Source organism: Cladophialophora immunda (assembly GCF_000835495.1).
Source record: "Cladophialophora immunda strain CBS 83496 unplaced genomic scaffold supercont1.7, whole genome shotgun sequence".
NCBI classification, from domain to species: domain Eukaryota; kingdom Fungi; phylum Ascomycota; class Eurotiomycetes; order Chaetothyriales; family Herpotrichiellaceae; genus Cladophialophora; species Cladophialophora immunda.
The window spans coordinates 608,728-624,424 of record NW_015622547.1 but is presented as its reverse complement, the minus strand read 5'-3'; the positions used below and the strand labels follow the sequence as shown (position 1 = coordinate 624,424).

The window sequence follows — 15,697 nt, the reverse complement described above, 5'->3', positions numbered from 1 at the left end:
ATCTACTCTCTTGTCTACTTGGGTACTGAATATGTACAGCTGTCGAGTCTGGACTCGAGTCTGAGGTCATCTACTGAACGACTACTATACAGCTTCGGGAGGGACGAAGTACAACTCAGAATACACACGAGGAGAGAAACGCGCTCGGCGATTGGGTTGCTGATACGCGCTTCCTCTATAGAGCCCGACCTACTTTACTTCTTCCAGTTGAATCACGTCGACAGCACTAGCACTCCTATCACAATGTAGACTCCCTCCTCCAGCAGTAGCAGCGGGGACGCCGGCCATATTAACCCCGTCACCATAGTCGATACCGCCGTCGTGATTCCGGTCCTCACCCTCATCCAGGCCGAACTCGGTCTTGTTCTTCGTCCGCATTGGGACTTCCTTTTCCAACAACACCAGAAGCAGGCCCGTGCCGGCAAAGGCCACCAGGGCGTAGAAGACGGCGTGGACCGCGCGCTCGAAGACGGCAATGACCTGTCCGCGGAGCATGCTCTCCGACGACGACGGCAGGGAGTCCAGAAAGGCCCTGGTGGCGAGCTGGTAGGCCTGTTCGTCGGCAAGGCGCGCGGCGAGAGTTGAATTCGTGGCGAACGCCGATCCGTCACCGGTGCCGGCGGCCGTGACGTGGCGCTTGACGACGTTGTTGAAGATGGCGGACGGGATGGTGACGCCCCAAATGGCGCCGAAGCCGCGGGCGAAGCTATACATGCCTGCGGAGGTCGCGGCGTGGCGCTCCGCGAGCGGCGCCTGCAGCGCCGGCAGCAGGGAGATGGACAGCGCGTCGAGGCCCGCGGCACCCAGGACTTCAAAGCAGGCCCACGCCGCGGTCGACGAGTCGCGGTCGAGAGTACTGCACAGACCCGCGGCGACCAGCATGGCGGACCAGCCGAAGACATGGACAGGTCGATACTTGCCGACCTTGGAGAGCAGGATGCCGGAAACGACGGCAAAGGGAATCACCGAGGCGGAGATGGGGGCCAGGGCGATCCCCGAGCCCACCGGGGATTTCGCAAGCACGCCTTGGAAGTAGACCGGCAGGAAGTAGAAGGTGCCGTACATGGTGATGGAGTTGACGAGGGTCATGGCGAGGACCGCCGAGGACGTGCGGTTGGACACGATGGCGCGCGGGAACGAGGGCTCCGGAGCGAGGCGAGGAGTCCACTCGAATGCAACAAAGGCGCACAGGCCCAAGAGACCCAGCACCAGGGGCACCAGGATTCGCGCGCTGTCCCAGTGATACACCGGGCCGCCCCAGGTCAGTGCCAGCAGCACGGCGACGACGGCGCCGATGAAGATCGCGTTGCCGCCGAAATCGATGCGCTTGACCTGGGACGACAAGGTCTGACCGCGCCGGTGCCGCACTCGGAGAAAGAAGAAGAACATGACAAGTGCAACCCCGCCGAGGATGGCGTTGAGGTAGAAGACCCAGCGCCAGCCTAGCTTCACGACGATCAGGCCGCCCAGGAAGGGACCGCCAATGTAGCCGAGGGTGGTGCCGATGGACACGTACGACAGGTACTTGGCGCGATCGCGCAGCGGCACCAGGTCCAGGATGATGGTCTCGCAGAGGGTGTCGACCCCGCCGCTGCCCACGCCTTGGACGGTGCGAGCGACAATGAGCATGGTCATCGAGGTGCTGGCGCCGCCCAGGGCGCAGCCGAGCACGAACAGCGAGGTCGCGCCCAGCAGCATCTTCCGGCGGCCGAAGATGTCGCTGACCTGGGTGTACAGCGGGAGCACGGCGATGGATGCCAGGAAGAAGGCATTGGGCACCCACAGGTACAGGTTGGCGCTGCCGCTGCGGCTCAGGGCTGCAGCGATGGTGGGCAGCGCGTTGACCACAATCGTGCCTTCAACGGAGCCGCACAGCGAAATGGCCGAGATGGACATCATGACCAGCCAGAAGCGCCGAGTGGGCTTGAAGGGTTTCGGTTCGGTAGGCAGGGAAGGGATGTCGTCTTGGAGCGGTGCTGGCAGGGAACAGCCATTGCGGTGCTGTTGCCCATGTGTGTTGGCAGAGTCGCTCATGTCGATGCTGGCGCTGGCTCTGCTGTCGAGCGTCGATGGCTCTCTGGTGACAGTCGCAGTGGCGCTCTCCATGGTGGACAGCAGGTCAGACCGGACTGATGCTGGTGGTGAGAGGTAAAGTCGAGGTCGAGAGCAGCTGTTCTATCATCAGTACCCACAGAGACTGCGATGAACAGCGCAACCTGCCAGCTCTTGTGTCAGTAGGCGAGGCTACAGAACCACCGACGGGTGGGAAGCATCAGGATGGAGAGCCACTCGCCAGGTATCCTAGCAGGAGGTCGAGGCGCTGGGGGTTTCATGAACCGCATATACAGATGCAGGGTGCGCTAAGGATATCGAGTCGTCGCTGACGAGGTTGGCATGTCCAAGATGTCTCCAGGGCGTGAAAGAGTGTGTCGAAGGTGTCTTGAAACTTGGTCCATAGCTATATCTACCTTTATGTGTAGGTAGATACTGTGGATGAGATTAGGTAGTTTTCGAGGTGGAGCCGTCTACTTAGAGCCTTGGCAATGTCAGCCTAGCGGGCCACTATTGCGGTCCAGAGCCGTGATCCAAGCTGGTTGAAGCTAGTGAGGCTTCCCGAACCACCTCTATTCCCTTACCTCGCACTCCCACTTCCATCATCTCCACGACAACTTCTGTTGCATTTTGAACCCAACCCAAACAAAAGCAGCCTGTGAACCAACGTGTCACAGCCCTGCCACAGTCAATTGCTTTTCATGCCCCGGGAATCTGGCCCAGATATGTTCAGTTGACCCTCGATCCTCGAACGCTAGATCATCCCCTCCAGCCCTTACGTCTTACGCCTCAACGCTCAACGCTGGCTGCAGCTGGGACCCTCGAAATGCCCGATCACACTGCCTCGCGGCCTGCCTGGAAGCCTGCCTCGTTTCCTTCACGCTCCATGTCCGCTGTTCCCTGTTTGCGGTTGTGGCTATGGCCCCGCACCCCCTCTGTGATATTTGCCGAACCTGTTTTCGGATTTGACCCCTGGAGCTCTCTGGAATAGCCTAGCCAACCGCTATAAGACAGAGCCCCCAGACTCGAATGGACCCAGCCTGCAACCGCCCTTGCCTACGGCCAGAGGCGCCTCCTCCAAAGCCCGTTTGTCAGTCAGACTTCGGAGCAGTCTTGGCAGAGGGTATGTCTCTCGCCCAAATAACCTGTCCTTGCGGGTTCGGTTACTATGATGAGGAGCGGCACTGTTTTATCCCTGGGTCGCTGGTAAGGAGTGACAATGCGCCGACAGCAGAAGAATATGTAGCCCTCTTACGAAGGTACAAACACCAATGGTGACACCATTTTCTGGCCTAATATTCCATGGAGTTCAAAGGAGCACAATAGAAAAATGCTTTTTCGTCGATAATCTGCTTCTGTCCACATTTCTTGGAGGATTCGAGGGGCGAGGAAAAATGGGATTAGGGCTCGGCATCGGATTCGTGGTATCCAACGCGAAAGAAGAGGTATCGTAGCGAGCGCTGGAATCCAGAGGAGCTCAGGGCTCGGCTGCGGCTCAGGGGATCGAGCGGCAACTCGAGATCGCTATAGGATGGTGGAAGCCGACCGTGGTGGTCATCGCGACGGGGCGAATTGCCCTTCCCATGAAAGGCTGAATCCCGCTCAACGGATCGTGATTTTGTCATGCACGGCGTCAGTGTTGGTGGCAGCCGAACAACCAGAATCGTCAGTACCGAATGCAGTACTTACGAGAACAGAGAGAGGAATCTCGCCTCCTGGTTAGACTCAGCAATGGCAGAACAGGCGCTTCTGTACTATCCGAGTCGAAAACAGGCATGGCTGGAACCCGAAATCTTGTTGATTCTTCACCTGGTGATCGACCACATGAAACGGATGCAGAAGCGACATCCAGAACTCCAATTCCACTTCCCGTACTGCCAGGATTCAGGTTGTTGCTGAACGCGCGTTTCGAACGCTGTCCGACCACCTGGAAGACCCTCTGCCAGAACCTGACCTGGAAGGCGACTGCAGACTCGAGCACCTGGTGACTACATGCCTATACTCTTTGGACAGCGTCAAGCGACGAACACGAATACCACGGTTTGGCCAGGCTTGGTCTGACGGTGTTGGGTTGTCTTGGGCGCTGAGATGGTGGCCATATGGTGTATCAAACGGGGCCCATTGTGCCCTCTTCCCCCGTGCTCCATAGTTGATCTTCACATTTATCAGGTATAATTTTGATTCCTGCGTCCTTTCCCTTACTATCGAGCCAGCACTCATCAATGAGTTTACGAGCGTGTATGACACTCCCCCGAGATAGCTCAATGCCGTTCGCTCTGCACACAGGCCCAGATCTACGGATAGTCCCCCTTTCCACTCACCCCATCCCAGCCCACAACTCGTGGAACGCATCTCTCGTCCAATCATTGTATAAAATGCAGAAAGGAAGGGGGAGAAAGGGCCAGATGGCACAAGGGCCGGTGAGAAAAGAAGAAGAAAGCGCTGTGCTGCGCGCGCACAAGGGAGGGAAAGAGGTATACTGTGACGAAATGAAGAAAAAACGGTCTCTTTTTTCCAATTATATGGATAAACTCCTGCTGAGCAACTTCAAGGATATCGGTTGTTTGGAGGCACATCAGGACAAAAACAACCCTCGAGCAAAACACCGGTGTCGTCCGTACATTCCCCCTGCCGTTTTTTTGTTCCCCCCCTCCCGCTCCAATGGCTTGCTTCAAGAATAAAAGGCGCTCTTCTGGAAACTTTCTGCGGAAATGTCACCTGGTCTGCTGTCCATCTTCGGTCCTTTAACGTCAACGGCCGCCTCGGCTGGGGTGGGGGTAGGCTTCTTCTTTGTCGCCGGAGCGTACAGCGCGTTATACCGTGCTTTGTACTCCTTGTCCCGCTCGTCCAGCACGTCCATTATGGCCTGAGACCCAGGCTCTACTTCGCCCGAGTCGCGAAGAAGTTTTGGTTTGTATGAAGCCATCATCTCGTCCGTTTCCGGCATCTGTGGAGTGGCCTTCCCCTCCGTGATTTGTGGGGTGGCCTTTGGTATGGGTCTCTGGATCGGTTCGAGGTAGGGAGATGGGAGGTACCCCATCTTGCCGTCTCGCGCGCGACACCTCCACCATTCGCTCGCGTTGCCCATGGGGTCCGTCTTGGAGAGCACTGCAACAAAATCGCCTTTCTTGGCCTCGAGATCCATCCCTCCAGACTGTGGTGTGGGAGTGTAGTCATACAACACTCGGCAGAAGTCGAGTTTCTTGGGGTCGATGGGGATTTGCTCGCCGTTCTCGCCCGTAATCTGTGTCATCGCCCCAACTTCCAGGCGCCGGCGCATTTCTTCTTCTTGAGAGCGGGCCATGGCGCGGATTAACTTGCTCATGAGATAGGGCAGGCCGAAGACCGCGATGGCGAACATTATGAACGGTTTCCTCGACGGGCGGGCTGGCGCGGGCGAGCCGTCAGGCAGTGTAGCAGGGGTAGAGCTGTGGCCGCCATTGAGGAAGGATGAAAAGGCCGCGGGCGTGAGGGCTGTTGCGTCGGCCGGCGGTGGGCGACCTGTGAGTTTTGCGACCAAGGTCCGAAGCCAGCGCATGAGTGTGAAGATTCCAAGAACTGAGCCCAGGGTCTGCCGTAGATTCCCGAGTTGTTCGGCCATGGAGACCATTGCTTTTCAAAGCAGTCAGCCTTGAGGACGTTGTGGCCGGGAGATGACTTACCGAAAAATGAAGAACGCGTCGTCATGTATGAACTCTCCAGCATTTGCGCAAACCCACCAAAGGCGCCCACAATACTCTCCATGATCTGAAAAGTTGCGGCTGTGCTGTTATTCCATGTCTGGGTCAGACTCTGATTATTCGGGTCGCCTGGCATCCCTGGATAGTTGCCATATCCCCCATACATGCCACTGCCGTACATGCCGCCATATCCCCCATACCCGCCTCCGTACATGCCTCCGCCCATGCCTCCGCCATACATGCCGCCACCGAACCTCGAGTAAGGGGACGAGTATGACGAGTAAGGGCTAGAATATGGAGTGTTATTCATGCCAAACCGGTTCTGGTTGGTAAAGTTGGACGCATTTTGGTTGACCACGTTGTTTAAGGTAGAGGGTCGGTCGGGGAGAGCTGGGGCCGCGGAGTCTGTCGAGGTGGAGGTGGAGGAGGCGTTCATGGGTGAAGGCGCGGTCATGGCGGTAGAGGTTACAGGTGTGCTTGTGCCAGAGGGAGCTGGAATGGTTCAATCGTCAGTATAGACCATTTTGCAGAAGCCTTGGTTTAGCTGGAGAACTATTTACCGGTTGATCCAGCACGCTCCCAAGGTTTGGGCGGCGAAACTGTCGTCATTATTCTGTTATCTCGTCATTTCTCTATGGTCGCTCATATACTGCGGGTGGTTGTGGTGTTGAGGATGGGACGGGAGAGAGGATGGTCGACTGTAGATGAGGCGACGTAGAGCTGCTGTGGTTACGGCCGAGGGTGAGGAAATGATGGATGATAGCGGTCGCGGTAGTGGTGGGTTTTTCTGGGGCTGACATATGAATTCGCCGCCGCTGGAGAAGGAGAGGGAGAGGCTGGAAATTCGCAGAAAGATGCCGAGGAAGTTTGCGGAGTCGGCGAACGCTAGGTTGGTGAAAATTCCTCGTGGTGAAGGGCCTTTCCCCCGAGTCAATCGCGCCCACCACCCTCCTTCGCTTATTTGTCGGCGGGAATCGGATATGCGGTGACGAGGGTTTCCTGCCCTCTGATGGAGTTGCAGACCAGCCAGGACAGAGTATATACACGTAGCTATTGAGATGTCCAGCGTGAGACACAGGCACTGATTGACCGACTGGCGCATGCGCCCCCCAGTGCTTCGGTGCGGTTCCTCCGCAGTGGTCCACCGTACCACCTACGGCAGAGCATTGTCCCCGAAACCGAATTATTCCCCAAATCCACATGGGCGTTGTCCCCAAGCGTCGTAACACATTGTGGTTACTGTAACCCGTCCAGCCCATCCACGGGTATAGCATTCGTCTAGGCTGCAGCTTCCCAATCCTCTTACTTCTCGTCCCTCTTCGTCCTGTTTTAGGTCTTGCGATAGATGGTTGCTTGACTTCTCCTCTCTCCTTACCAATAAAACCTGTGATCCGAGCATCCAGAGCCAGAAATTCGCGACCACTACTCTGTTCCTGCCTGACTGACATTCTGTGCTTCGCCGGTTGGGAAGATTGCAGGAGACTTGAGCCAGCGGTGATGATGCCCACGAAGCAATGATTGTGTCAACGTTACCTCGATGAACTCGACCCCGGATGAGGGCGAGAGCTTTCTGCGCGACGAGGATGTGGGCGAGCTTCAGGATAACATTGGTCAAGAGTCGGGAGTGCAGGATGACCACGACGTGCCAGATATAGCAGCGCCCGAACCACACGAACCGGTGGATAACGTGGTTGACGCACTTGACGCAGTCCTAGAGGAGGAAAATGGAGGAGGCCCTGGTCAAATCGACGACGAAGGGACTCCAGACGCGCCGGGAACAAATGGGACCGACAATATTCCTCCGTTCAATGAAGCCACCAATATCCTGAGCATCGACGACTCGCCCTCGACCCCCGACGACACGCCCTCCGTCCAAGACTCTGCACTTTCCTCCCCTCGAAGCGATGCAGCCTCAATCCGCAGTCCCGCTCGCAGAGGTAGTCCCGCGACCATACATCGTCCCTTCGATATTCGGTTTCAATCTCGGCTTTCGAGCTCCCAACTCTCGCCTCTACGCTCGAGCTCACCTGCATTCCTCGGTGCCCATTCGCGTCACTCCTCTACCGCAAGTCAGGGTCTGCACACGCCTTCCGAGCCAGACGATACCATAAATCCATGGGATGTGATCAGGTGGAGCAAGTTCAGAAAGATCACCGGGCAAGCCTTTTCGGAGATTGGGAAGAGAAATTTCGGGAGCCCAACCTGTCTGGCGGTGTCAGACCAGTTAGTGCTAGGGACGTCGAAGGGTATTGTTCTGGTCTTTGACCACCATCAAAATCACAAAGCAATCATTGGTAGCGGCACGAAAGCCGCTGAAAGTGGCGCTGTGACTGCCCTTGCGATATCTGCTGACCATACTACCATTGCCGTTGGACACGAAACTGGCCACATTTTCACATGGGAACTTGCCAGACCCTCCAGACCTTTTTTACACATCCAGCCAATTGAGGTCTCTCAACCTCAAGCTCGAAGGGGCGACGGTCACGTCTCAGACAGCGCTGTTCTTCACATCGGGTTTCTAGGTTATAGGCATACCGCGCTTGTCTCGGCCGATGACAAGGGTATGGCCTTCTCGCACCTAGCAACACGGGGGATGGGAGCAGTTGGCCGTGTTGTCCGCACCACTAGAATTCTCGGTCGATACCCCGAAGTTGTCTCACGGTCCTCCAAGCCCTTGAGGAAAAGCTCTGTCCTAGCGTTTTCGCCGTTGCCTCTAGGAAATATCGAGCAAAGGACAGATAGCCTAGGCCTCGTGGCAATGCTGACACCATATCTGCTCGTCATTGTCTCGACGACACCGGTAGCACAGACCCAACATAAAGCCGCCCGTCCCAAAGAGGTCGCAGCGCACAGCGCAATGACTGCGGCACTGGCTTGGTTTCCAGCCATTAAACTCAAGTCTCAGGACTCCGAAGTTTCAAAGACCAAACTTGTCTATGCTTGGTCTAACATCCTCACGGTCTTGGAAGTTCATGCAACCCAGGGGGATGACGACACCGAAAAGAACAAACCTCCCGACCTGCAATTTCTGGCTCGAAGCCGATATCAAGCTGACGAAGCAATTGTAGCCGTTCAATGGTTGAATAAATCGGTGCTGGCCGTGTTGACCATCACGCAACAGCTCCTTATCATTGAGGACCTCACGATGCACGTAACTGAAGCCTTTGACCTCTTGAAGAAAAACATCTACCATGCAGACCTCTACTCGCAGCAGCTACGAGCTATTATCGAGCAGCTCGACGAAGAAGATACGTCCATGCATGGTGTGGTTGCGGATGCGTTTCACATGAGTTTCCGGGCATACAAAGGCAGGCTGTTCCTGCTTGGCTTCAATGATGTTTGGACCGGCGTCCTTACAAATTGGGCTGATCGACTTTTGGCCATGATAAACGTCGGTGATTTCATTGGTGCCATCCGGCTTGCGACCAAGTATTACCAAGGTGAAGGCGAAAAGGTTACTATTGGTCTCCCTGAGGAAGACAATGTTCGTGCAGGTGTCGTTAGGGAAAAGCTTGTCGAGATGATGAGCGCCTCCTTAAAGTACGCCTTTGGTAAGAACCAACAAGCCGGGAGCGATCAGATCGAAAAGCCTCAGATGGCGGAGCTTGCAGACGCTTGCATCAAGGCATGCCTTGTCATGGAGGATCAGGACTTCCTGTTCGAAGAAGTCTTCTCTTGGTATGATGAGCATGGGCATGGGCCCCTGTTTGTGGATGTCCTTGAACCGTACATCCTCGATCAAAGGATCACCTCCATACCTCCGCCCGCTCTGAAGACTCTGATCAACCACTTTGTACAAACACACACTCCGTCGGTGCTGGAGGAGATCATCTGTATGCTGGATACTTCGACGATGGACATTGATCAAGTGACAACCCTATGCAAGCGATATGCTCTATATGATGCCTACGTCTATGTCTGGACAATGGCCCTCCACGACTTCACGACTCCGTTGATGATACTGCTCGATCTAGCAGACAGTGAGGACCTTCCACGTCAGCAAGTTGTCAACGTGGTTGATAGATACAATGTCGCCCAGAAGATCTTCCCTTACGTTTCCTTCATCTTGACGGGTCGCGTATATCCCACGGGAAATATGCTGGGCGAAGAAGACTCCCTGCTTGCCAAAGGCCAAGTATATGACTTCTTCTTTTCAGGAGGAGGCGCAGGTGCAAATGGTGTGGCTAAAAGGAGGATCGAACCTGTCCTGAAACCCGCAGCATCTTTCGGGTATCTATCTCGGACCCTCCATTTCGATACTGCAAGTTTCATCGCCGCTCTGAACGAGGGGTTCGAGGACAGCTATCTCAATCTGGGTGACGATGATGCACTGAATAGCCACGCGCTCAATCAAGCTGCAGCCACACGCACCTATACCCGCCAATACATTGTTCGCATATTGTTGGAGGTGATGTCCTCGGGCTTTGACACTGATGACACTATCTATCTGGACATGTTCATCGCGCGCAACCTGGCAAAATACCCCCAATACATGGTTCTCTCGGGTACGGTTCTACAAGAGATTTTTATTCGACTATGTCAGTATCCGGAAGACGACATGCAGGAAGATGCCGAGTTGAGCGTCGAATACCTCCTTTCCGTCTACCAACCGCCCAATGTACTCGACTTTGTTCCATTGCTCCGGGAAGCTAGATTCTACCGCGTCCTCAAGTCTGTTTTCAGGCAAGAACGTCAATATGCCAATATGATATCAATCTTTTTCGTGGACAGTCAAGACCGAGCGGGGGTATTTGCCTCAATTGTTGAATGTCTTCGATCAGAATCATCTCTAGCACAACGACAGCGAGAAGAAGTCAGAGAAACCGTGCAGAGACACGCCCTTGACCTGATCAGTATCGATGTCCAAAGATGTGCCGCTACTATTGATGACGTGGCGCCAGATTTGCACCACGTTTTCCTGCAAACAATGACCGATGACGTCTCTGACCAATTTGAGTATCTGAAGACGCTTCTGGAGCCCGAAGACCATCTGCGCACACGTCGAACTTATGACCATGAGATTAGGGAGCTTTATGTCCGCCTCCTTTGCCAATTCGACCCTTCACACGTGAGAGACTATGTGGAAAATATTAAGGAGGGCGACATTCGGCTTGCCGAAGTCCTTCCGACAATCGAAGATAGCGGCATCATTGACGCCGTAGTGATCTTACAGGTTCGCCAGGGCCGAGTGAAGGAAGCAATGGATCGGTTGACACGGCACTTGGCGTTTCTGGGCTCAACCCTGAAGAGCTTGAAGTCAGACTTTGTCGACCAGGGCGACGATGCATCCGTCCAACACCCGACCACAAACGTCCTCGAGTCATTAGAAAAATACACCAGAGTGGGCATCTGGTTGTGTCAGGGGCAGACGAAGAACGCTCCCAAGTCCCTGGCGGTTTCGAAATCTCCGAGAAGATCTGCCAGCGCGACCCGTGCATTATCTTTTGAAGAAAATCTCTGGCTTGAGCTTATTCTCTGCGTGGTGTCGATAGCTCGAGACGTGTCAATCCATGCTCCGTTGAGGGAGGAGACACCGCAAGACGACAAAGATGTCGAAATCACGCAGGCCCTTCGAACAACCATCCAGCAGGTCTTCACTGCCCTCTTGACAAGCACTACATCGGTGCGCGATGGAGCCTCGGGACGCGACATGATGTTTTTACGCATCCTCCGTGCATTCCTTTCTCATGCTGCCGAAGCAAGCCCATCTCTGTCCGAACTTCGCAATGTGATCAGCTCCATATTTTCGGCGTACGCATATGAAGAGTCACTTCTGGGCCTCTCGAACTCGATGCTGGACAAGGATGTGTTTGTACGCTTGGACGAAGTGGCTGCTCTCAGGCAGCGGGGCTGGAGACCTCGAGGGCAGGTATGCGAAGTGTGTCGACGACGTGTCTGGGGCCCGGGCGTCGGCGAAAAGGTCTGGGAGCAGTGGCAGAAAAGAGAAGAAGCTAGGCTCCTCCGCCGGCGACGGATCCCGGACGTCGAGTCTGTGGTCGAGGACGATGAGACTCGGGGGAAAGGCAAAGCCACAGTCGGGGTGAGCTCTCAGGAGCCAGTGGAAGCTGAGGGTGGCGGTGCAGGCACTGACCTGGCCGAGGAGCTCGGTCCCATTGTGGCGTTTTCGTGCCGCCATCTGTACCACCAGAAATGCTTGGGACAGGCCCGCGTGGAAGATGGTGTCCCTCAATTAGTGTGCCCGGCCTGCGTATAGCTCGATACAAGAATAATCATCACGAGAATAATATCTTTTCCTTCTCCTTTTTCTTGGTGGCTGGTGGAGCCTCTTGACACGGCCCAAGGCGCTGAGACAAGGAATGTTTCGAACTGGCCGGATGGAGTCCAGCCTGACACGTGACCATAGCCGGTCTGTGCTCTTATTGGCTCTTGGCCGCAACCTCAGACGCCCCTTGAATGCTTCCACTTCCACTTCCTCCCCTTTTTGCCTCTTCTCTCCCTGTTGCCCCCAATGCCCAGCCCCATGACCGGTTCGGTCAGTGCACAACCCACCTTCAAGACCCAAGATCAACGCCTGTGCCTTTTTTAAAGTTATCAGGCTTATCCATCCTTGCCGCGTTTCAAATATGCGGAGTGATCGCAGAGACACCATCTGGCGCCATCGTTTCAAGCCCATCCCTCGGTCCCCATTCTCTCCCAGGCTGTTCACCGGCCCTGCCAGCTCAGCGCAGGGAGGATGTCTCTGCTCTCCTTAATCAGGTCTTCGGCAGCCATTCAGCAGTCCGCCGCCTTCTTTTCGAGGGGTTCCCGATGTTCCTGTCCTTGCAGTCATGAGGGGCGTGGCTGGTATGTTGTTGATAGTTCGGCTTTCCTCGCTTCGTGACCCGCTGGTCCACGTTCACATGAGCCTATACGGAGTCCCCCTTACTCCTCAACAGCGCTTTCCGGCATCGATGCGCCAATCCATGAAGCCTATTGCTCTTCTGCACGTCAGCTGTGCATGACTGCCTCGACGCGGACCGATGGATACTGGTGTCTGGCCCCGCCGGCACACAGACGCCCAGGGCGGGATCTGGACCATGGTTCACCCCTTTCTCTACGGAGTACGTACCCAAGGCCCCCTCTTGGTATACATATCTCAACGACTTTGTCTTGGACAGTTGGTCCGTACTCTTCCTCGTGGACAGGTCATTCTTCCATTTCTTTCTTCTCAAGCCAGCATTTTGGCGTCCATTCCTTTCTCATTTGAACTGGCGTCTTTTGCAGTTTGTCGCTCCTTTCTGTCGATCTTTTCTTCCAACATTAAGCAAATATGCTGGCATCTTCTTTTCTGGTCACCCTGGCGGGACTTGTCTCTTTGAGCACAGCTGGATATGTGCTGGAGGATGACTACAGCACTGATCAATTCTTTTCCATGTTTGATTTCTTCACTGTAGGCCCCGTCTTCTCTGCCAGATTCCTTTCCGGTGCTGACCAAGTATCAGGACGCCGATCCCACGAATGGGTACGTGCAATATGTGGACCAGAACACTGCCCAAAGTGGCGGGCTCATCAACACCGACAATGGCGCCATTTACATGGGTGTTGATCATACCAACGTTGCGTCGGGCTCCGGCCGGCAAAGCGTTCGCCTGACAAGCAAAAAGTCTTACAACCACGGCCTGATCATTTTGGACCTCTCCCATATGCCAGGCGGCATCTGCGGTACCTGGCCTGCCTTCTGGACTGTCGGCCCCAACTGGCCAAGTGCAGGTGAAATCGACATCATCGAGGGCGTCAACTCACAAGCATCCAATGCCATGACCCTCCATACCGCCTCTGGGTGTAGCATCACCAACAACGGCATGTTTTCGGGGTCAGTGTCCACGCCAAACTGTGATATCAAGGCCGCGGGCCAAGCGACCAACGCGGGCTGCCAAATCTCGACTCCCAACGATGCCACCTTCGGCAGCGGTTTCAACGACGGCCAAGGCGGTGTCTACGCCACTGAATGGACCTCATCAGCCATCAACATCTGGTTCTTCGCCCGCTCCGCCATCCCGTCCGACATATCCTCGGGATCCCCCGACCCCAGCAACTGGGGCCAACCGCTGGCTTCCTTCGCCGGGGGTTGTAACATCGACGAGTTCTTCAACGACAACCAGATCGTCTTTGACACGACCTTTTGCGGCGACTGGGCTGGAAACGTGTGGACGTCCGACCCCGTGTGCGGCTCCAAGGCATCGACTTGCCAGGACTTTGTGCAGAACAACCCCTCTGCGTTCCAGGATGCGTACTGGTCCGTCAACTCGCTCCAGGTCTTCCAGAGCACCGGAGGCGACAACTCCAGCACCACGGCGCCGTTTCCCACCGCCTCCACACAAGCGCCCACCGCCTCTGTCAGTATCCCTGGTGCACCGTCGGGGATCCCGCCCATCGCCTCCGGACCGCCGTCGAGCGTGTCGGTTCCTACGACGGGCTTCAGCCGCGGCGGCAACGGCCGACACAGCAAGACATTCGGGACGGTGGGCGCCACGGCCGCAGATTTCGCCGCCCAGCCAACTACAGCGTCCGCCTCCTCGGCGTCGTCCACGGTGTCCTTCGACGCCCGAGACCCCTCTACGACGGTGGGCCCGCCGTTGGCCGTGGCGGTCGCCTCGGACGGCACGGTCAACGAGGTGCAAGAGTCCTCGTCGTCGTCGTCGCACGAAGCTGCACCCACCACCACCGCCACTGCCTCCCCGGGTACCGCCGACTCCAACGACGCCGCCGTCACATACACCACCGTCAGTGCCCTGGGGTACCAGGACTTCCACCACGAGCGGGAGAGGAAGAGCCGGCGCGAGGCCGGGCCCGAGCCTGCGGGCGTCCTATCACCGTCCTCGTCTGCTGAAATGGTGCCCTTCTTCCCCGAGCACGCGAAGCGCCACTTGACCCAGCATCGGCGCATGGACATGCACCGCCATCTGTTCAGACACGGCGCGGGCGTTGCTGCAGCCGGCGGCGGCCCAGGGAGCGAACACGACTGAAAGAAGAGGTCGCCCTTTTCCTGTCCCAGCGGGGTTGGTTAGCTATGGAACAACCGGTGGCAATCTTGTTGTGAGTTCGAGGGAGGTGGAGGAGGAGGTGTGTGTGGTTTTCGCTCTTGGACCGACCGACATTACACTTCTAGAGAGCCGCTTTTTACACACATCCTCCCTACCTTGCTTTCAAGATGTGATAGACATTTGGATGGTTTTTTCCTTCATTTGGATGAGGCTTCTTTGGTAGTGGTGGGCGGTGCAAGGCAGAGACAGAAAAAGGGGGAGGGGAGGGGGGGAGAGAAACGCGCTTTTATCGTAACGACGGAATGATGGACGAAACGAAAAAACCCTGAAATGAACATTCAAAATTCAAAGCCCAATGCCATTGCAAATGCATTCGAGGATCACAATGGTTTTGGGTTGTTTTTTTTTCTCCTTCGTGTGAAACCAACGAAGGGAGGTGGGAGGGAGATAGATGGGACGGACGGACGGATGCATGGATGGATGAATAGATACAGGCAACAATCGCAACATGGCAACGTGGAAGATCCCAATGATGATGCCCCGGTGACAATTTACACTTTGCCTTGCATCAATTTTCTGATACCCAAGCTATCGACCTCGCATGTCGTTTTATCGTAAGCCTTGGGCCTCGTCATCGTGGGTCTAGATGACGGTCGCCGCGGCAGGAAAATAACCCTGGGACATGTTGTCCCCAAGACATTTGGTCTCTTCTGCCATGCGCCTACATATCTCTTAGAGCTTTGCCGGCGTCTTGGTCTTTGGGCCCACGCCCGTGGGATCCTCGCCCGTCGTCCACGTGATGGTCAAATGCACCCTCTCGATCCTCCACTTGCCGTCCGCCTCCTTCCTCAGGATCCAGTGGTAGAACCCGCCCTCGTCGAAGTGGTCGTCGTACACGTCCCTCTTCTTCATCCACTGCGCGATACAGTTGGTCCGCACGTACGCGCGCTTGCGGCTCGGCGAGAATTCAATGTCGAAGTT

The 15,697-nt window shown here is 55.8% G+C and overlaps 4 protein-coding genes across 4 annotated transcripts; 2 read left to right on the top strand and 2 right to left on the bottom strand.

Moving 5' to 3' along the window:
* Positions 1–74: 74 nt before the first annotated feature.
* PV07_11023 (uncharacterized protein) lies at positions 75–2,461 on the bottom strand. Its single transcript, XM_016398411.1, has 2 exons — positions 2,221–2,461; positions 75–2,170 (listed from the first exon to the last, which is right to left on the bottom strand). The coding sequence occupies exon 2, from the start codon at positions 2,104–2,106 to the stop codon at positions 190–192; it is 1,917 nt and encodes a 638-aa protein (XP_016242973.1). The 5' UTR covers positions 2,107–2,170; positions 2,221–2,461; the 3' UTR covers positions 75–189.
* A 2,081-nt stretch (positions 2,462–4,542) lies between these two features.
* On the bottom strand, positions 4,543–6,589 carry PV07_11022 (uncharacterized protein). The gene is made up of 3 exons (XM_016398410.1): positions 6,293–6,589; positions 5,715–6,224; positions 4,543–5,664 (listed from the first exon to the last, which is right to left on the bottom strand). The coding sequence occupies exons 1-3, from the start codon at positions 6,339–6,341 to the stop codon at positions 4,724–4,726; spliced, it is 1,500 nt and encodes a 499-aa protein (XP_016242972.1). The 5' UTR covers positions 6,342–6,589; the 3' UTR covers positions 4,543–4,723.
* Positions 6,590–6,877: 288 nt separating this feature from the next.
* On the top strand, positions 6,878–11,974 carry PV07_11021 (uncharacterized protein). Its single transcript, XM_016398409.1, has one exon. It carries the CDS (start codon positions 7,270–7,272, stop codon positions 11,944–11,946), a length of 4,677 nt encoding a protein of 1,558 aa, XP_016242971.1. The 5' UTR covers positions 6,878–7,269; the 3' UTR covers positions 11,947–11,974.
* A 601-nt stretch (positions 11,975–12,575) lies between these two features.
* On the top strand, positions 12,576–15,282 carry PV07_11020 (uncharacterized protein). Its single transcript, XM_016398408.1, has 2 exons — positions 12,576–13,122; positions 13,175–15,282. Exons 1-2 carry the CDS (start codon positions 13,003–13,005, stop codon positions 14,696–14,698), a joined length of 1,644 nt encoding a protein of 547 aa, XP_016242970.1. The 5' UTR covers positions 12,576–13,002; the 3' UTR covers positions 14,699–15,282.
* The last annotated feature ends 415 nt before the right edge of the window (positions 15,283–15,697 follow it).

Coding starts and splice junctions, on each gene's coding strand:
- PV07_11022 (XM_016398410.1), bottom strand. CDS start 6,341: ATGACGACAGTTTCGCCGCCCAAACCTTGGGAGCGTGCTGGATCAACC. Junction 6,225..6,292: donor GGAGCGTGCTGGATCAACCG/GTAAATAGTTCT, acceptor GAACCATTCCAG/CTCCCTCTGGCACAAGCACA. Junction 5,665..5,714: donor GACGCGTTCTTCATTTTTCG/GTAAGTCATCTC, acceptor TGCTTTGAAAAG/CAATGGTCTCCATGGCCGAA.
- PV07_11020 (XM_016398408.1), top strand. CDS start 13,003: ATGCTGGCATCTTCTTTTCTGGTCACCCTGGCGGGACTTGTCTCTTTG. Junction 13,123..13,174: donor CCATGTTTGATTTCTTCACT/GTAGGCCCCGTC, acceptor ACCAAGTATCAG/GACGCCGATCCCACGAATGG.
- PV07_11023 (XM_016398411.1), bottom strand. CDS start 2,106: ATGGAGAGCGCCACTGCGACTGTCACCAGAGAGCCATCGACGCTCGAC.
- PV07_11021 (XM_016398409.1), top strand. CDS start 7,270: ATGAACTCGACCCCGGATGAGGGCGAGAGCTTTCTGCGCGACGAGGAT.